The sequence below is a fragment of the Chrysochloris asiatica genome, unplaced genomic scaffold, assembly GCF_000296735.1.
Source record: "Chrysochloris asiatica unplaced genomic scaffold, ChrAsi1.0 scaffold00423, whole genome shotgun sequence".
Lineage (NCBI taxonomy): Eukaryota > Metazoa > Chordata > Mammalia > Afrosoricida > Chrysochloridae > Chrysochloris > Chrysochloris asiatica.
Window position 1 is genome coordinate 73,446 of NW_006408941.1, and position 17,923 is coordinate 91,368.

General features: G+C 37.5%; 1 protein-coding gene across 1 annotated transcript in view; it reads left to right on the forward strand.

Moving 5' to 3' along the window:
* The window catches only part of LOC102835186 (ubiquinol-cytochrome-c reductase complex assembly factor 1-like), a 126,673-nt gene that overhangs the window by 64,774 nt on the left and 43,976 nt on the right, over window positions 1-17,923 (forward strand). Inside the window, exon 4 of the mRNA XM_006876866.1 lies at window positions 7,483-7,591. Coding sequence (XP_006876928.1) covers window positions 7,483-7,591 — 109 coding nt within the window. The remainder of the gene's footprint in view (window positions 1-7,482; window positions 7,592-17,923) is intronic.

Sequence of the window (17,923 nt, forward strand, 5' to 3'; positions counted from 1 at the left end):
TTGAAGACTCTTTCCCTCTCTGTTGGTATTTAGAGTAACTACCACTCTGAGTATAGGTCAGGTTCATCATGAAGATGCATCATCTGTCACTGTAGCTGTTCCAGTCTGCTTGTCCTTTCTAGTGGGAATGTCTCACCTCATAAGGTTGTGGATGGGACTCAGGATTCCACATAAGGTCTTATACTCTGTAAAGGCTTTGCATGAGGCCTATTTCACTGGGCAAGTTATAGAACCCCTTTTAGGTATTCCAATAACCCTTTGTTTTTAAGACTTCTACTAGTCAGTGATTTCTTACCTTGCCCCCGTCTCTATGCTTGTCTTTTGGCGATACTAGGCATCCTCCAGACTAGGACTTGAATACTCCTTTTTTTTTTTTTTCACCTTTACTTTGCTGAGCTGGGTTGTTTGCTTTCCTTATATGTTAAAGAGATCAGTATTATTCACGAACCACAGGAATCACTCAGAGACAAGGATAGTACTGTGAAGCTTAAAACCTCAATAATAAATTGTGGGTTTAAGAACATCATCATACTTGGGAGGAACAACTGGAATTGCTTCTAAGCAGAATAGTTAAGAAGATTCAGTCTGCACCCAGAGTAGAGGCTTAGTAAATATGTGTTAAATAAATTATTGAGTTAACTAATATATGAATCTTTTTGATTACTAGATTGTTTCTTTTGAAAGTTTTTTTTTTTTTAATTCTTATGGACAATTTGTATTGTATTTTAGCATGGAAGTCCCCTGTACCCCTGGGTAAGATCTCTTAAATTATCAAAAGTTAAATCAGAAGTTAAATGTAGACCTCTCAAAGTTTAATTTAAGCATTTCTTATTAGATGTATATCAGTGATATAAACTGAAGTAGAGCTGTTCTATTCTTGGTTGAAATTTCACTCATTCACTGCCATCGAATCAATTCTGATTCATAATGACCCTCTGTAGGGCTTCTGAGACTGTTAATCTTTATAGGAGCAGACAGCCTCAACCTCATCTTTCTCCCATGGAGCAGCTGGTAGTTTTGAACTGTCAACATTGTGGTTAACAGCCCCATGCTACCAGGACTACTTGGTGAAATCTAATATTCTGAATTGTTATTGGTCAGCAGACCTAATGACTCAAACATTATTGTTATGAGTCAGAGCTTGTGACAAACATTAGATTTGGTTTCACTGGATTACCTGTATATTATCAAATCTTTTTTGCTTTTTGTTAGCCTTTGTGAATTTAAAATTTTATTCCTATCCTTTCACCTTCAAACACTTTTTCTGGATGATTCTGGTTTTTCACAATAATTTATAACTATATTTTGCTGTACTGTCTTCTTAGATTTATCCTAGATGGGTTTACCTTACCTTGTTGAACCTATGTGTTTGTGTAAATAAAATTATTAGTTTTTTGACCCTTTGAAATTTTTAGTTTCTTCCTTTCCATCAACATTTCATTGTTGTAGTTACGTTTGCCTCATTTAATTTTGATATGCTATTTCGAATGTGATACTAGTTTTGAAATGTAAGTTATTGCCCTTCTGAGGATTAAATGAAAAATAAGAGTAAACAGATCCTGGAGGGTTTTTCTAGTCAGTAAAGGAGGCAGAAAAAATTTAGTGTGATTCTGGGATCAGACTGTATACAAGTCTCAGTTTTACCACTTACTAGGTCTGTAGCTTTGGGCAAATTACTTAACATCGCTAAGAGTTAGTTTCCTTGACTATAAAATAGATATAGTAACAATGTCAGCCTCTTAAGAGTTGTGAGAATTAAATGAAATAGTGCATCTAAGTCACTTAGCACAGTGCCTGTCCAGTAGTCATGTTTGCTGTTAATTATAATATTTTGTCCATTTATGTTATTGTAAGATCTTTTTTTCCTTATTGTTCTATTTCTTAGTTATTTTTAAAATGGGAAAAATTGCCAGATACACTGAATTAAGCCTAGATCAAATGTACCCTGATGGTGGTGGTAGTTGTGTACCATCTAGTTGGTTCTGACGCATAGTGACTCTGTAGCATTTCCAAGGCTGTAAATCTTTACAGAAGCGAAAAACCTCATCTTTATCCTGTGGAGTGACTGGTAAATTCAAACTACTGACCTTGCAGTTAGCACCCCACCTCCTAATCCACTATGTTTCCAGAGCCTCCTAAATGTTATTGGAACAATTGCTGAATTAATTAGTAATCTTTTCTCTCCAGTCTTCATAAAAAGGTTTTACTGGCATGATTGGATAGCTGTGGATGAAATAAATACACAGCTAGAGTCGAGATTTCTTCATCTCCATACTTTTTGTATCAGAAAGTGTTTTCTCAAGGTAAAAATAGTGTGGTTTAAAGAGTAAAAAATAAAGAAGCTAATATTTATGGGAAAAGAATACATGTACCTACAAGCACGCACACGCACACACAAGAGGGGGCTTCAAAAAGCTCATGGAAAAATGAAATTAAAAGATTATGAAGTATTTTTTACTTATTATTATTCTATGTGTGTGGATTACCTATTCAAAGCCGTTATCAAACAAAAAAAGGAGTAGGCTGAATGTTATACGCTTCAAGGTCAGATAGCCTGAGTGTTGGCCTTCAGCTCAGTTGGGGCAGTCTAGGCAGTTGCCTGTCTAAGATGCGGGCCCCAGCCTTCAGCTCTGTTTTTCCCTTGGAAAAAAAGGATGCATACCAACATTCTTCATAACAGGACTTATTTTCTATGCTGTTGTTGTTGTTGTTAAGTGCCGTTGAGTCGATTCCAACCCATCGCGACCCTGTATAGGGTTTCCAAGGAGTAGCTGGTGAGCCTGAACTGCCAACTTTGCAGTTCAAACGGCTTTATAGTCTGGCGCAGTAACCCACAGTGCCACACCAGGACTTCTTTCTACACTTTGCTACCTAAAAAATTTGATTCAAACACTCAGAACAAAAATTAGTTAAGCTTTTATTTAGCTGAATATTGTACTGGTGATTAGATAGCCCTGTGGTTCAGAATCTTACTTTCTCACTAGCACTCCTGAGAATCTTCAGTATACTTCCTGCTAATAGCATGACAAACTCATATGGTTTGGTTTTATAATCGCAGCTGTGCATGATGAAATTTGATTTTGCTGCTTTTGTTGTTGTTAATGCTATCAAGTCGGTTCCAGCTCATAACAATCCTGTGTAGGGTTTCCGAGGAGTGGTTGGTGGGTTTGAACTGCCAACTTTGTGGTTAGCTGTCAGGTGCTTATCCTACAGCACCACACCAAGACACGGAAATTTGTTGTAGAGTTTTATATTTGAATGTTTTGCATCAAGTGTCTTGTGAACTAATTAGACACATTGTTTTAGGAGTGATTAGAATTTGCACTCCTTTTATGTAGCAGGCTCCAATCCATGTTTTCCAATTTATCAGCATCAGCAATGGCAACGTTGTTGTTGCTAAGTGCTGTCAAGTTGATTCTGACTCATAGTGACCCTGTATAGGGTTTCCAAGGAGTGTCTTGTGCATTTGAACCACCGATCTTCTGGTTAACAGTCCAGTGCTTATCCTACAGTGCGACACCAGGACTCCTTGGCAACATAAGGTGTAGGTTATAATATATAAACAAACTTACTGGTTGCAGCTATCAAAAGGCAGGTGAAATCTTTAGTTTTTATTGCTGTATCTGATTATTCTGAGTACCATAGTGTTCTCTTAAAATAACTATTCCCCCAATTTGTCATTTTCTAGCCCTGGTGACATTAACATTTAATTGCAGGGTTGAAGCTGAGAAGAGAAGGTAAACTTCACAGAGACTCATCTGCTCTCAATGCCAATGTGCTAATCATATTACACTCCTTCTTCCTGAAAAACATTCAGTGATTCTTCACTGTCTACTGTCTAGTGAAGTCTAGACTTTTTAGAATGACATTTTAGAATTTTTCATGACCTTTCTCGCTTCTTTTTCTGCTTCATATATTCTGCCCTGCCACAAAACCTTGGCATTCATTACTGAACTCTCATGGTTCTGCCTTTGCACATAATACTTAATCTATTGAAAATTCCCTTTGCCCTTAGTCCCTACCTGGATAATAATTTCAACTATCCTTCCAAGTCCTAGTCACAGTGTTTCCTTTTCCATGAAAATCTGATTCCACTCAGCCAAAATTAATCTTTCAAACGCCATTGCTCTTTATGCTTCTCTTGAGACACTTACTGTACTCTCTTTTAGGATTGTTTGTATCTGGCAGAGTTTATCTCCCATAGAAGACTAACTGCTCCTTAAAAGCTGGGCTCTAATTCCTACAGCATCCTACCATGTTGTTGTTGTGTGCTGTGGAGTTGGTTCTGACTCATAGCGACCCTGTACAAGGTTTCCGAGGCTGTAAATCTTTACGGGAGCAGAACACCTCATCTTTCTCCCATGGAACAGCTGGTAGTTTCATCTGGTAATGTAGTGGTTATGAATTGGGCTGCTAATCTCACGGTCAGCAGTTGGAAACTACCAGCTGTGCCACCAGAGAAAGATGAGGCTTTCTGCTCCCATAAAGATTTACAGCCTTGGAAACCCTGTACAGGGTTGCTATGAATTGGAACCGACTTCATGGCACATAATATATAACCGACTTCACGGCACATATTGTTATAGGAGTGCAATATGTGAATTAAGTTTTAGTCAACATCTTGTTGTACTTTTCAACGCAGATAACTGTTTGAGTAGACTGTTATCTGTAAAGGCTGTAGAATAAACTTTGCTATGAAACAAACAACACACATTTTACCCCATGTTGATATAGTTAGAAAGTTTATGGTCTGAGAAAATCTATAACTTTTAAACCTCAGAGGCAGGTGTATTAACAAACTACAGAATTTTCAAATAAATGAAGAATTCCATTACCTCATTATTGCTGTTGATGAATTGGCCTCTGACAACACTTAATGCATCAAAACACACAGCGTCTGTTCAGGTGAGAGGCTTTCATGGGTAATTTGGTTAACTCTTTGAAAACTCTTAAGAAAAAGGACTGTTGAATTTCCCTTGTTCTGCCTTGTAATATGCCCTTTATCATATAAAGTAGTCAAATCTTTTTCCATGACTTGTTTCCTTGTTGTCCTGTGTTTTATTTCTTTAGGAACTCTTGGACTTACAATCTAGCCAATTTCTACAATATCTAAGGCAACTCTCATGCTTTTCTTCAGGTTATCTTTTGGTCTTTCATCTCTTCCTCTTGTCTCAAAATATGTTCAAAATTACGGACAGTATTCCATGTAGAGTCTGAATCTGTGCTGAGTAGAACAACATTCTCACTTTGCACAATGAAGATATGTTTCTGTTATTTTATCTAAAAGCACATTGACTTTTTGGAGTAACCTCATCATTGCCTCAACTCCTGTAGAGCATGTACTGTCCTGTCTTTTTTACACATAGATAGGCATGACTCATCTATCCTGTATTTCTATAATTGTTCTTTAGGCCCATGTTTGGTGGTGGTGTTAAGTGCCATCAAGTCAGTTCAGACTTGTAGTGATGTTGTATAGGGTTTTGGAGGAGTGGCTGGTGGATTTTACCACCTTGCAGTTAAAATTGACCTTATGGTCCAGTGCTTATCCTATAGCACCACACCCTAAATTTTTTCCTGTTCAAATTCATCTCACTAGATTCAGCCCATTAAAACAGCCTGTTGAAGTATTTTTGGGTCATCCAGCTAGTCACCTGCCCAGCTTCTTGTCATCTTCAATGAGACAAGTATGTATTTTCTTTTCTCCATCTAAGCCATTAACAGACATTGAGGCAGATGAGGGATTAATTGTGTATGAAGATTGAATTAACACTTTAGACTGGATAGTCCATATAACAGGAACTATCTTTCAGGTTAGTAGTCATATTGTAACTGCTTAATAACTATTTACTGAAAGATCATAGAAATAAGTATGATTATAAGAGATTAGGCATTCATCACATGTAAGGTCTTAAGCAGAGTCCTGGTGTGGCACTGTAGGATAAGCACTAGACTGCTAAACCTGTATATACAGTAGTTTTTCTGTGCCTTCAAAGGTGATTACATTCTAGTGTGCTAATAATTTGATATTATTGCTAAATGCTGTTGAGTCAGTTCTGACTCATAGCGACCTTGTATAGGGTTGGTTACTGACGAGTGTTTGGTGAGCTTGAATTACTGACCTTGTGGTCAGTAGTCCATTGTTTATTCTACAGCACCACATCAGGACTCATAATAGTTTCTATGATGTATTTTCTGGACCAGTGCTGTCCAACAGAAAAATGATACAAGTCACATATGTAATTTTAAATTTTCTAGTAGTTAGATTAAAAAAGTAAAAATGTAAAACCAGATGAGATTAATTTTAACCATGTTTTATTTAACCTAATATGTCCCAAATATTATTTCAGCACGTAGACCATATTTTAAAAATTAGTAAGACATGTTATATTCTTTTTCCTGCACTAAATCTTTGAAATCTGGTGTGTATTTTGTATTTAAGCCACATCTCAATTTGGACTAGCCACATTTAAGTGCTCAATAGCCACAGGTGGCTAGTGGCTGCCATGTTGGACAATACTGTTTTATACTCAGCTTTAGGTTATTTTATGCTGTTGACAAGTTTACATGGGAGAACATCGGTTTTACAATCATGCTCATCATATTTCATTTCATTGCAATGATTACAATCCCCTCCGTGCATCATCATTCAACAGTATTTGCTTTTATTCCCTTTGTTTTTGTTTTTTTAGATGTACACAAAAACACTCAGGACTATATATATGATCATTTAAACAACCAAAGGGCACATTCTGCAAGTCTGCCCCCTGGCCACCAGCACACAGCTTTTTTCTTTCCGTGAGTCTAGAGTCTTCAGTTGCTCTCTTTCTCCACGTCCTCATATCTGCCTCCATCGCTGGTGTCGCTGCTTATCTGGATAGGGTCCCACATTCCACTCATGCTCTTCTCCCTAGTTGGTAGGACCCCTGTTTTCATCAGTAAAATGAAAGATTTAGACTTGCATATCCACTATGGGTCGGAACCGACTCGACGGCACTTAACAACAGCAATCTTCTAAGAAGGAGCTCAGCTGGTGTTGTCAGTTAAACATTGGACTGCTAACTACAAGGTGGGCAGTTTTAATCCACCGCCACGTCATGGAAGAAAAATGAGGCTGTTTTCTTTCATAAAGATTTATAGGTTCAGAAACTGTGGCCAATGTGAGTGGGAATCAACTCAACGTCAGTGGGTTGGGTTTGGTTTTGGTTTATCTTCTTACAACTAAATGTGGTCTCTTCCAAGTATGATGGCACCTTCTGAGGTGTCTTGATCTGGGTGGTAAGTAGATGGGTATTTGTGAAAATTCATCAATCTGCACACTTAAGATTCATGTACTTTACAGTGTGTATATCATGCTTCACTAAAATTTTGCTTTTCAATTGAGATCCTTTCTGGTTTCTTTATTCTGTGGCATATGCTGAAGTCACTCTTAGATAAGCAGCCTTCACTGGAAATATTTATATCTTGTATATTCTTCCCATCTAGGATGTGTCTAGTCCGAATGAAACAGGAAGGCCGAAGCGGGAAATACATGTGTCGCATCATAGTTCATTTCATGTGGGAGGATGTTGAACAGCGTGGCAAAGTAATGGGGGTAAGTGAGTGCTGCTGTTAGATTCTGTTCCTGGAAAACTGGTGAGACTGCTTGACTTGACCTGGGGTTTATCCAATTTAGCATGTACTTACTTTCAGAGTTCTGCGAAAAGCTGCCTAGTGTCAAGTAGCAATTCAGCTCAATTCACTTCTTTTGCCTTTCTGGAAACTGACATGCTACACAGATCCTTTATGTGTTTGCACACATTATAGTGGATTGTTGGTGAGGGTACTCTATCTAGAGGTGGGATTTTAAAGCCGAAATCATGGGGACAAGAGGAATGTTGATTGAGGGGATGCAAATAATAATCTAGCTTAAGTGCACTGTTTTGACACCAATTCAATATTTGAACCAGTCTTCCTCTAAATGAGTTCTAATAGAAAGACCTTGGTATGGGACATTCACTATTCTCAGGAATTGAAAAGCACGCTCATACTCTTGTACATCCATAATTTACTTGAAAAGTATATGTTACATGGAACGTGAAGACAATAGAAGAATGAAACCAAACCATTAGAATTCAGTTGGTTATAGAAATGATCATTTATTTCATATTTTGTGTCAGTCCTGGTGTGGCGCTATGGGCTAATGCTCAGACTGCAAAGCCATTTGAACTGCAAGGTTGGTGGTTCAAGGCTCACCAGCTGCTCCTTGGAAACCCTATAAAGTGTCACTATGGGTCAGAATCGACTCGACAGCACTTAACAACAACAGACTAGGTTTAGCAGGTTGTAGTTTCTTGTTATTTCTCATTTCACTGCCTCCTAGCTTGTTGTTAGGTGCCATCTAGCATGGGAGCATACAAAATATAACTAATTGGTCATAACACTAAAGATTTCATTACACAGAGAAATCTTTCCTATAAATTGAGAAGAAAAGTTATATATGTACTGTAAATGCCTCACATGCTCACAGAAAAAATAAATAGTAAGACACATTTAAGGAAACAAACAAGTACTCTTTCCCTAATTTAATTCTCCAGGAGTAACCATTGCTAAGAGTTTTTGTGTATCCTCTAGTTATTTTCTGTACTAATATAAGATTAAAAATATTTATTCTAAAAGAATAAATGGGCTCATTACTTATATATGTTGGTCCACATCTTGGCTTTTTTCACTTAGTATATGAGGTGGTTTTATTTTTTACTTCACAGTTATTTTTTAAATTCAGATGTATTAACTAGGACTTAAGTCCCTTTAATCATCAGTCTGTAAGTGTCTCTTTCCAAGAAGCAGCCGTTGTTCCCAATTTGGTGTACAAGGGGGCTTCAGAAAGCTCATGAAAACATGGAATTTAAAGATAATGGAATTTTTCCATGAAGTTTAAGATTCTTTTCTATGTTATATATAGAAATATGTAGTTTTGTTTTTGTGTTTTAATATATATGATATTTTATGTACTGATAAAACAGCTTTCTGTTTTCACTCAATGATGTATCTTGGGTGTCTTCTCATGTTGCTTGGGAGTTTAATGGGAGATCTTCAGCCATGTTTTACTTTTATTCTCATGACTTTCACAAACTCATATGTATTGTCTATTGGTATTGTGTTCTTGGTTCTTTGTGTAAAATTACAGCCTTTGAGATTACATAATAGAGATGCTGGTTGCCTACTGGGAACCTGGGTTGAGGGTATTTTCAAAGTCTCATATCTTTTGGAAGTAAAAGTGGATTTATGTTTGCCTTTGGGTATTTTCGTTAACACTTATATAGGTTTCTCTAGAACCATTGACTTTTCTATTCATTCTGAGAAGATGAGACTATATATCAAGTTTGAGCTGTTATTACTATTTTCTGGTTTGAAGCCAATATTCAACTATTTTCATAGTTATCCTCATTGGTTCCTTATTCTTCTTATTGCTGTCATGCCTTCTTGCTATCCTAGCTACCCAGAATGTGATCAGCAGTCTTGCTATTACACCATAAGCTTTTCATCCAGCTGAGTGGCCCACTTCCCTCAAGTCTCAACTCTGTGGCAGCATGCAACGGACAAGGGGGTAGTGTTGGCACTCTCAGATCATCCCATTTAACAGTGACCAGTGGTGTAAAAACCTGAAAGTAAGCCTGGTTTTCTTAGTACTTTTGACTAATCTCTGCTGAGTATATCCCATCTGGATTTAGACCATTTTAAGAATATATCTGACACATCAAACAGATGACTCAAGGACATCATACATGAAGAAAGCAAAAGGTTATTCAAAAGACAGCAAAAAAGAAAAGACCAAAATTAATGTCAGAAAAGACTCTGAAACTTGCCCTTGAGTGCAGAGTAGCTAAAGTAACTGGAAGAAATGATAAAATAAAGGAGCGGGACAAAGGATTTCAAAGATCAGCTTGAGAAGAAAAAGTATTATAATGAAATGTATAAAGACCTGGGTTAGAAAATCAAAAGGAAAGAATATACCCGACATTTCTCAACCTGATAGTTATCACATTGAACCTTCTTGTATATTATTTCATATGTAATTGTCTTCTACTTGACTGTAAACTCTATAAATAAACAGGAACTATGTCTTTTTCAGTTCTAAGAATAAATAATTATATGTTGATTGATGAATAATTTGGACAGTAGCCTCTGGAAATCTATTTTCAAGTCATCTTGTTTATCAGATTATACCTGTTTTATCATTCTCCAGCAGGAGCTTATCAGTATAGTCCTATAGGAAAAAATCTTTTCTTTTTTTCACCCATTTTATGTAGCCAGTTTTTCTATCTGAATTGTGCCAGGTATGGTGCTGTCCTATAGGCAGGTGTCTTAGATTAATGTTTCTCAAAGTGTTCCATCACTTTGGGATGAGGCTCGATCATCTACATCTTTAAGAAGCTTATAAGAGATCCTGTTGCCACTTGTATTGGGATGTTGAAAGACAGAACCACATTTTGAATAGCAAGATTTTAGGTGACCCATATGCTCCCCTAAGACAGACACTTAAATTTGCCTTCATGAAGAGAAATTCCAAGCTCTGTTTAGTTACAAAGACTTTAAATAAAAGATGATTTTAAAAGAATAGAGATTCAAATGAATTGAGAATCACTATTATTGCTTTCTATTATAATTGATTTGATTTCATCTTTCTAGCCTCATGGTGTAAACTAGACAATTGTTGTATATTAATCACTTCTAAATTGTGGCTAGAAAAGATTTCAGTCTTCTGTATATGAACAACCAAAAGAAATGGGACAGTTAGAAAGAAGCATGTAGCTAGAGAGAAATAGTGGGCAGTGATGAGCCTGTCTGGCCTGGTTCTCACTCTGGCAGATCTTTTCTTTCCAGTGTTTCAGTTTCTCATTTAGAAAAGCATGGTTTATGATTTGATTTCCAAGTCTCTTTTCAGCTCTGTGAACCTATGACTTAAAGGTGATAATTTGCAAATCTCTTGCTGTGTTCCTTGGTATCCCAGCTGTGCCTCTTTAAGAACATTTATGCAAAAAGTAGAGCTTATAAAGCTGATGGATGTGGTGCTTTTTCCCATGCCAATTCTTAGAGGCCATTACTTTCCTTGAGCGAATTGGTTTGGGGAAGATCAAGAACTGAGAGAACCACATGTGAGTAGAGGGTTAATTAAATTTGAATCAAGAATTCCTTTAAAATTAGAATTCCAGCCTCATTTGGTGGGAAAAGTCTCATTTAAAAGAAAATTACTTTTTTTTTTTTTAACCAGTTCTAGTATGGCACTGTAGGGTAAGCACTGGATTGCAAGGTCAGTTTGAACTTCAGTGTCAGTGGTTCAAACTCACCAGCCTCACCTTGGAAACCCTATACAAGGTTGCTAAGAGTCAGAACCGACTAGACTGCACTTAACAACAACCAGTTTTTAAGGATCCCAACTCTTGTGAAAAAATTGGGCAGACCAGAATATCATTAGTGAAGCTGGTACAAAAATCAAGTGTTAAATTTAAGGTTACAAAAATCACATCAATAATTTTAGAGTGTTCTGACTTAAAAACAACAACAACAAAACAACACACACACACCCAAAACACATTGAGATTTAAACATATAAATTAACCATGGAAATAAAGTTCATTATATCACCTCATCTGGTCTTGTTTTATTTCATTAACTGGTTCTTAAAAACCTTTGTGAGCTGAGTCGCAGCTGAAGAGGTTGGAGACCATTTTTCCTTGGGCCCTTGCCGCACTCCTGACTGTTGGTAAGAGAAGAGAACTAAGACTTAACACAGCTGTAAAAACAGACAGCGCCTTTGGCCTCAGAACTTTCTCCTGGTGCAGGCAAATTTCAGATGTAAATTTCACTCTTTGCCTCTCCTACTAATGAAGTAAGTTTCTCTTGCTGGATTTGCAGCCAGGTGTGTCCAGTCTTGTGGCTAAAGGGCTCTTTACTTAATTTTTCCATTTGTGACATTTCAACCAAACTTAAAAAACAAACATAAAAAATTAGCTCAAGGCAGTGGCTCAAAGTGTTAATGGTAACTTTAGGTTGACTAAACGACTTCCTCTCAGTTCTGCCCTGCCAGACATCTCCACCTTGTGGTTTACAATGAACAGGTTTAAGCAATGAAAACTAGGAGGAAAAGGATGGGGGTGGGACAATTTATTCCTTATCAGTGTCCCCTGACATGCTGGTTACCTCAGTAGTAAGTACTTCAGATTTCTTTCTAGCAGCGTTCTAGAATAAGCATTCTCCCTCTCATGGTCTCCTGCTCTCTGCTCTAGCAGAGCTGCTTCTAGGACACAGGGCCTAGAAGAGATGGAGTAGCTGTGGGCTAACTTGGACTCCCTTGTGAAATCCTGCTTTACTTTTCAAAACAGCATTTGTTTTGCAAGTTCCTCTGTGCTCACACTCCATACTTGCCTTTACAGATGCATTTCCCCTTACCTCTTTTCAAAACAAGTATGTGAAATCTTTAATGGCACATGGTAAGCATTCAATCAGCATATCAGTCTATTCTTGTTTTCATATACCCCTCATTTCAGCCAAGTGGAAAACCTTGATTTTCCAGCCTTTCAGCATGCTGTATGTACACCTAGATTGCCTTAACACCCAGTCCCAATTCCTTCACATCCTTCCCATTCCTTTACTGTCCTGAACTGCAGGCCATCCCCAATTTCCCATAGCTCAAAAAGTTGTTAAGTGCTATTGAGTTGGTTCAGACTCATGTTGTTAGGTGCCATCGAGTTGGTAGCAACTCATAGCGACCCTATGCACAACAGAATGAAACACTTCCCGGTCCTGAGCTAACCTTGTTGCCACGCTTGAGCCCATTGATGCTGCCACTTTGCCAATCCATCTTGTTGGGGGTCTTTCCTCTTTTTTTTCTGACCCTCCACCTTACCAAACATGATATCCCTCTCCAGTGACTGGTTCCTCAGGACAATATATCTGAAGTATGAGAGAAGAAGTCTGTCCATCCTGTCCAGGAGCACTCTGCCTATACTTCTTCCAACACAGATCTGTTTGTTCTTTTGGCAGCCCATGGTACTTTCAATATTCTCCAACACCATAACTCAAAAGCATCAATTCTTCTACGATCTTCCTTATTCACTGTCCAACTTTTACATGCATATGAGGTTATTGAAAATGCCATGGCTTGGGTCAGGCGTCCCTTAGTCCTCAAGCTGACATCTTTGCTCTTCAACACTTTCAAAAGGTCTTGTGCAGCAGATTTGCCTAATGCAATATGTCGTTTGATTTCTTGGCTGCTGCTGCCATGAGTGTTGATGGTTAATCCAAGTAAAATGAAGTTGTTGACAACTTCAATCTTTTCTCCATTGGTAAGAATGTTTTTTATTGGTCCAGTGGTGAGGATTTTTGTTTTCCTTACATTGATATGCAATCCATACTGAAGGCTATGGTCTTTGATCTTCATCAATAAGTATTTTAAATCCTCTTCACTTTCAGACTCATAGTGACCCTATGTAGAGTTTCCAAGACTATAAATCTCTGTGAGAGGAGAAAGCCTCATCTTTATCCCACTAAACAGCTAGTGGGCTTGAACCATCAACCTTGTCGTTAGCAGTACAGAGCCACCATGCTCAAAGTAAGTACCATAATAATTTATTTACACCTGTCTTCTGTCATTTACTATTTCTATTTTGTATCATTGTCGTTCACATATGTGGACTGTCTTCCAGGTGAATTCCTGGAGATAAGGTCACATGTAATCTTTGAATTCTCCAAAGTGCCTGTTACTGTTTCTTGGCTGAAGGAAACCTCGAGTGATGCAAATGGTTAAGCACTCGACTACTAGCCAAAGAGTTGATGGTTTCAACCCATCCTGGCAGTCTTCTGAAAATTCAGCCTGTAGAGCAGTTCTCTGCACTCACTGAGTCACCAAAAATGGAATCAATTTGATGGCAACTAATAACAACAAATTTCTGAAGAATAGAAGAGTTCTGGAAGCTCACAGAAATATTGGAAGAAGTGGGATGGGAAGAAACTCTTCTCTTTTATTCCAAGGTTATTTGTTTAATGTGTTCATCTTAAATACTGAGGAGGGAAAAAATCATTTTCTCCACCTTTCATTTTTCTGATCTTGTGGTTTGCAGCCGACTACTTAATCTGCCCCACCAAACCAAAAACCCAAACCTACTGCCTTTGAGTCAGTTCTGACTCACAACAACCATATATAAGATTTCTGAGATGGTAAATCTTTATGGGAGCAGACAGCCTCACCTTTTTCCCACAGAGCAGCTGCTGGGTTTGAACAGCTTACGTTGTAATTAGCAGCCTAAAGCCTAACTTACAGTACCACCAAAACAAAACAACAACAACAAAAACCCACCTCACTGCCATTGAGTTAGACATGATCATAGTGACTCTATACAGAGTTTTAAGACTGGACATCTTCACTGGAGCAGACTGCCTCATCTTTCGCCCTCAGAGCAGCTGTTGGTTTTGAATTGCCAGCCTTGTGGTTAGCTGCTCAATGCTTAAGCCACAGTGCCACTGGGGTTCCTTAAATGTATAAACTTACTCAGACTTGCTGCCATTGAGTTGATTCTTACTCAGTGATCCTGCATAGACCATAAATCTTTACAAGAGCTGAAAGTTTCATTGTTCTCCTGCAAAGTGGCTGGTGGGTTTGAATTACTGACTTTGTGGTTAGCAGTCCAGTGCTTATCCTACAGTGCCACACAATTTCTCTAAGTCTATAAAGGATGCAAAAAAGCAGGATTTACATGCAGTTCAATTTACTTTGGCAGCTTGTGTGTCACTGCGATGTTGACCACATCAGTATGGTCACCCATGATGGACAGGTTTCAGTGGAGCTTCCAGACTAAGACAGGCTAGGAAGAAAGGTTTGATCCCCTTCTGAAAGGTAGCCATTGAAAACCCTATGGACCACAACAGAAGGTTGTCCGATATAGTGCTGTCATATGAGCTCCCTAAATTGAAAGAAACTCAAATACACAGTGGCCACAACAATGGACTTGAACACACTGATGCTAGTAAAGATGGGACGGGCCCAGGCGATGCTCTATTGTACACAGGGTCAACATTAACTGAGCTGAATCAATAGTAACAGTTTTGAACACGTCCAGGCTTCCATCATCTCCTTCCCCCCAGCACAAAAATTGTGACATAAACAAATTCCTCTGTTTAACCATGAATTTGAAAGTTTGCATCTCTAGATCAGAATTAAAATTCACTGCCAAGATATTGTTTTTAGAGCCAAGGACCACCTTAAGGATGTTGGTTTTTTGGCAATTGATATTAATGGTGTGAGTAGAAATACAGAAAAATCCTTTGGACCTGAGGTTTTTAAAATAATAAGTATTTATTCTCAAATATCAAATATCTTTATGCCTGGAGTTGTTGGAGCTGGAAAACTCAAGTTTTTAAGGGAGAGAAAGTTAAGTTCTTAGAAGGAAAGTTAAGTAATTTCATTTTCGAATTGGCTCATGAATTTAGGCAGGGTCCAACTGAAGATGTACTTTCCTCACAATCGTTAAGCATGAGCCCATTGTTGCAGCCACTGTTTTATTCAATCTCATTGGGGTCTTCTTTTTTGACGATCCTCCACTTTACCAAGCGTGATTTTCTTTTTCAGGTATGTGTCCCTCCTGATAACCTGTTCAAAGTACTTGGAACAGTCTTGCCATGCTTACTTCTATGGAGCATTCTGACCATACTTCTTCCAAAACAGAGATTTGTTTGTTCTTCTGGCAGTCCATGGTACTTACCAATATTCTTTGCCAACACCACAATTGAAATGCATGAATTCTTTTCCTGTCTTCCTTGATTCATTGTAGCTTTCATATGCTTGTGAGGTCATTGAAAATACCATGGCTTCAATCAGACACAGTTTCAGTCCTTTTAACATTTTAAAGATGTCTTTTGCAGCAGATTTGGCTAATGGACTATGTCCTTTGATTTGTTGACTGCTGCTTCCATGTATTGATTGTAGATCCAAGTAAATGAAATCCTTGACAACTTTAATCTTTCCTCCACTGATTCATTCAATTGTGAAGATTTTTGTTTTCTTTACATTGAGGTAACAATCCATATGAAGGCTACATTCTTTGATTTCTGTCAGCAAATGCTTCAAGTCTTCTTGACTTTCAGCAAGCAAAGTTCTGGCATCTGCGTTATCACAGGTTGTTAATGAGTCTTCCTCTAATTCTAATGCTACATTCTTCTTCAGATAGTCTAGCTTCTTAAACTATTTGTTCAACATACAGATTGAATAGGTGTGGTGAAAGGATACAACCCAGGCACAGATTTTTTCTGATTTTAAATCATGCAACATTCCCTTGTTCTGTTGGAACAACAGTCTTTTGATTTATGTAGAGCTTCCACATAAGCACAATTAACTGTTGTGGAACTCCCATTCATTAAAATGTTATCTGTAGTTTATTGTGATCCATGCAGTTTAATGCCTTTGCATAGGCAATAAAATACAAGTAATCTTCTTTCTGGTATTTTCTGCTTTTAGCCATGACCATTTGAAGTCAGCAATGCTAGCTTTAGTTCCACAGCCTCTTTTAATTACTGCTTGAATTTCTGGCAATTCCCCGTCAGTGTGCTGCTGCAACCATTTGTAAATGATCTTCAACAAAATTCTACTTGCATGTGGCATTAATGATAATTTTAGATAATTCCCTTATTATATTAGGTTACCTTTCTTTAGAATAGATAAAAATCGCTTCCAGTCAGTTGACCAGGTAGTTGTCTTTCAGGTTCCTTGGTATTGACTAGTCCTTCCACTGTGACATCACTTTATTGAAATATTTCAGTTGGCAGTTCCTGAAGCCTTATTTTTTTTCATTAATATCTTCAGTATAGCTTGGATTTCTTCCTTCAATACTTTTGGTATTTATCAGTTATTTTGGTACAGTGACTCTATTTATTCCTCTTTTGATGCCTCCTACATTGTTCAAGATTTTGTAAATGGAATCCTTCAATAATGCAAATGAGGCTTGAATGTTTTCTTCACTTCTTTCAGCTTGAAAAAATGCTGATCATATTCTCTTTTGATTTTCTAACTCTACGTCTTTGTATATTTCATTATAATACTTCTTCTCAAGCTGTCCTTTGAAATTTTCAGCCCCTTTACTTCATCACTTCTTTCCATTGGCTTTATCTACTCTATGTTCAAGAGCAAGTTTCTGACATTCAATTTGGTGTTTTTTCTTTCTTTACTGTCTTTTAAAAATATCTTCACTTTCTTCATGTGTGGTTGTTCATCCTGCCATTCCACAGTGCTGCTGGTCTTTGGTCATTAGTATTGAATGCATCAAATCTGTTCTTGAGTTGGTTTCTAAATTTAAGTGGGATATACTCAAAGGTTTTTTGGCTCTTTTGGACTTGTTCTAATTTTATTCAGCTTCAGCCTGAACTTACATGTGAGCAACTAATGGTCTGTTTCACAGTCAGCTCCTGGTCTTATATTAGCTGATGTCATTGAGCTTCCCTGTTATCTCTTCCCACCGATGCAGTTGATTTGATTCCTATCTGGTGAGATCCACATGTATAGTTGCCATATATGTTGAAAAGTACTTATAGTGAATAAGTTGTTATCCTAGGCATTCATGAGCTAAAATGGACAAGTGTAGATTGGCCATTTTGAATCAGACAATCATATGGTTTACTATGCTGGAATGGCAAATTAAAGAAGAATGGCATTGTATTCATCATAAAAAATATGTTGGTCTTGCAAAATTCTACCATGCAATCTCCAGCATTGTTTCTATCACTAGGGCCATATTTTTCAACTACCAATCCCACTTCTTTGTTTCCAACTTATTTTAGACTGAAGAATTTGATCGAATTCTTCTATTTCGTCATCACTGATTTTTTTTTTCTTAAATGTTTTATTGTGAATTATGTGATAGTTTACATGGGAGAACATTAGTTTTACATTCATTCT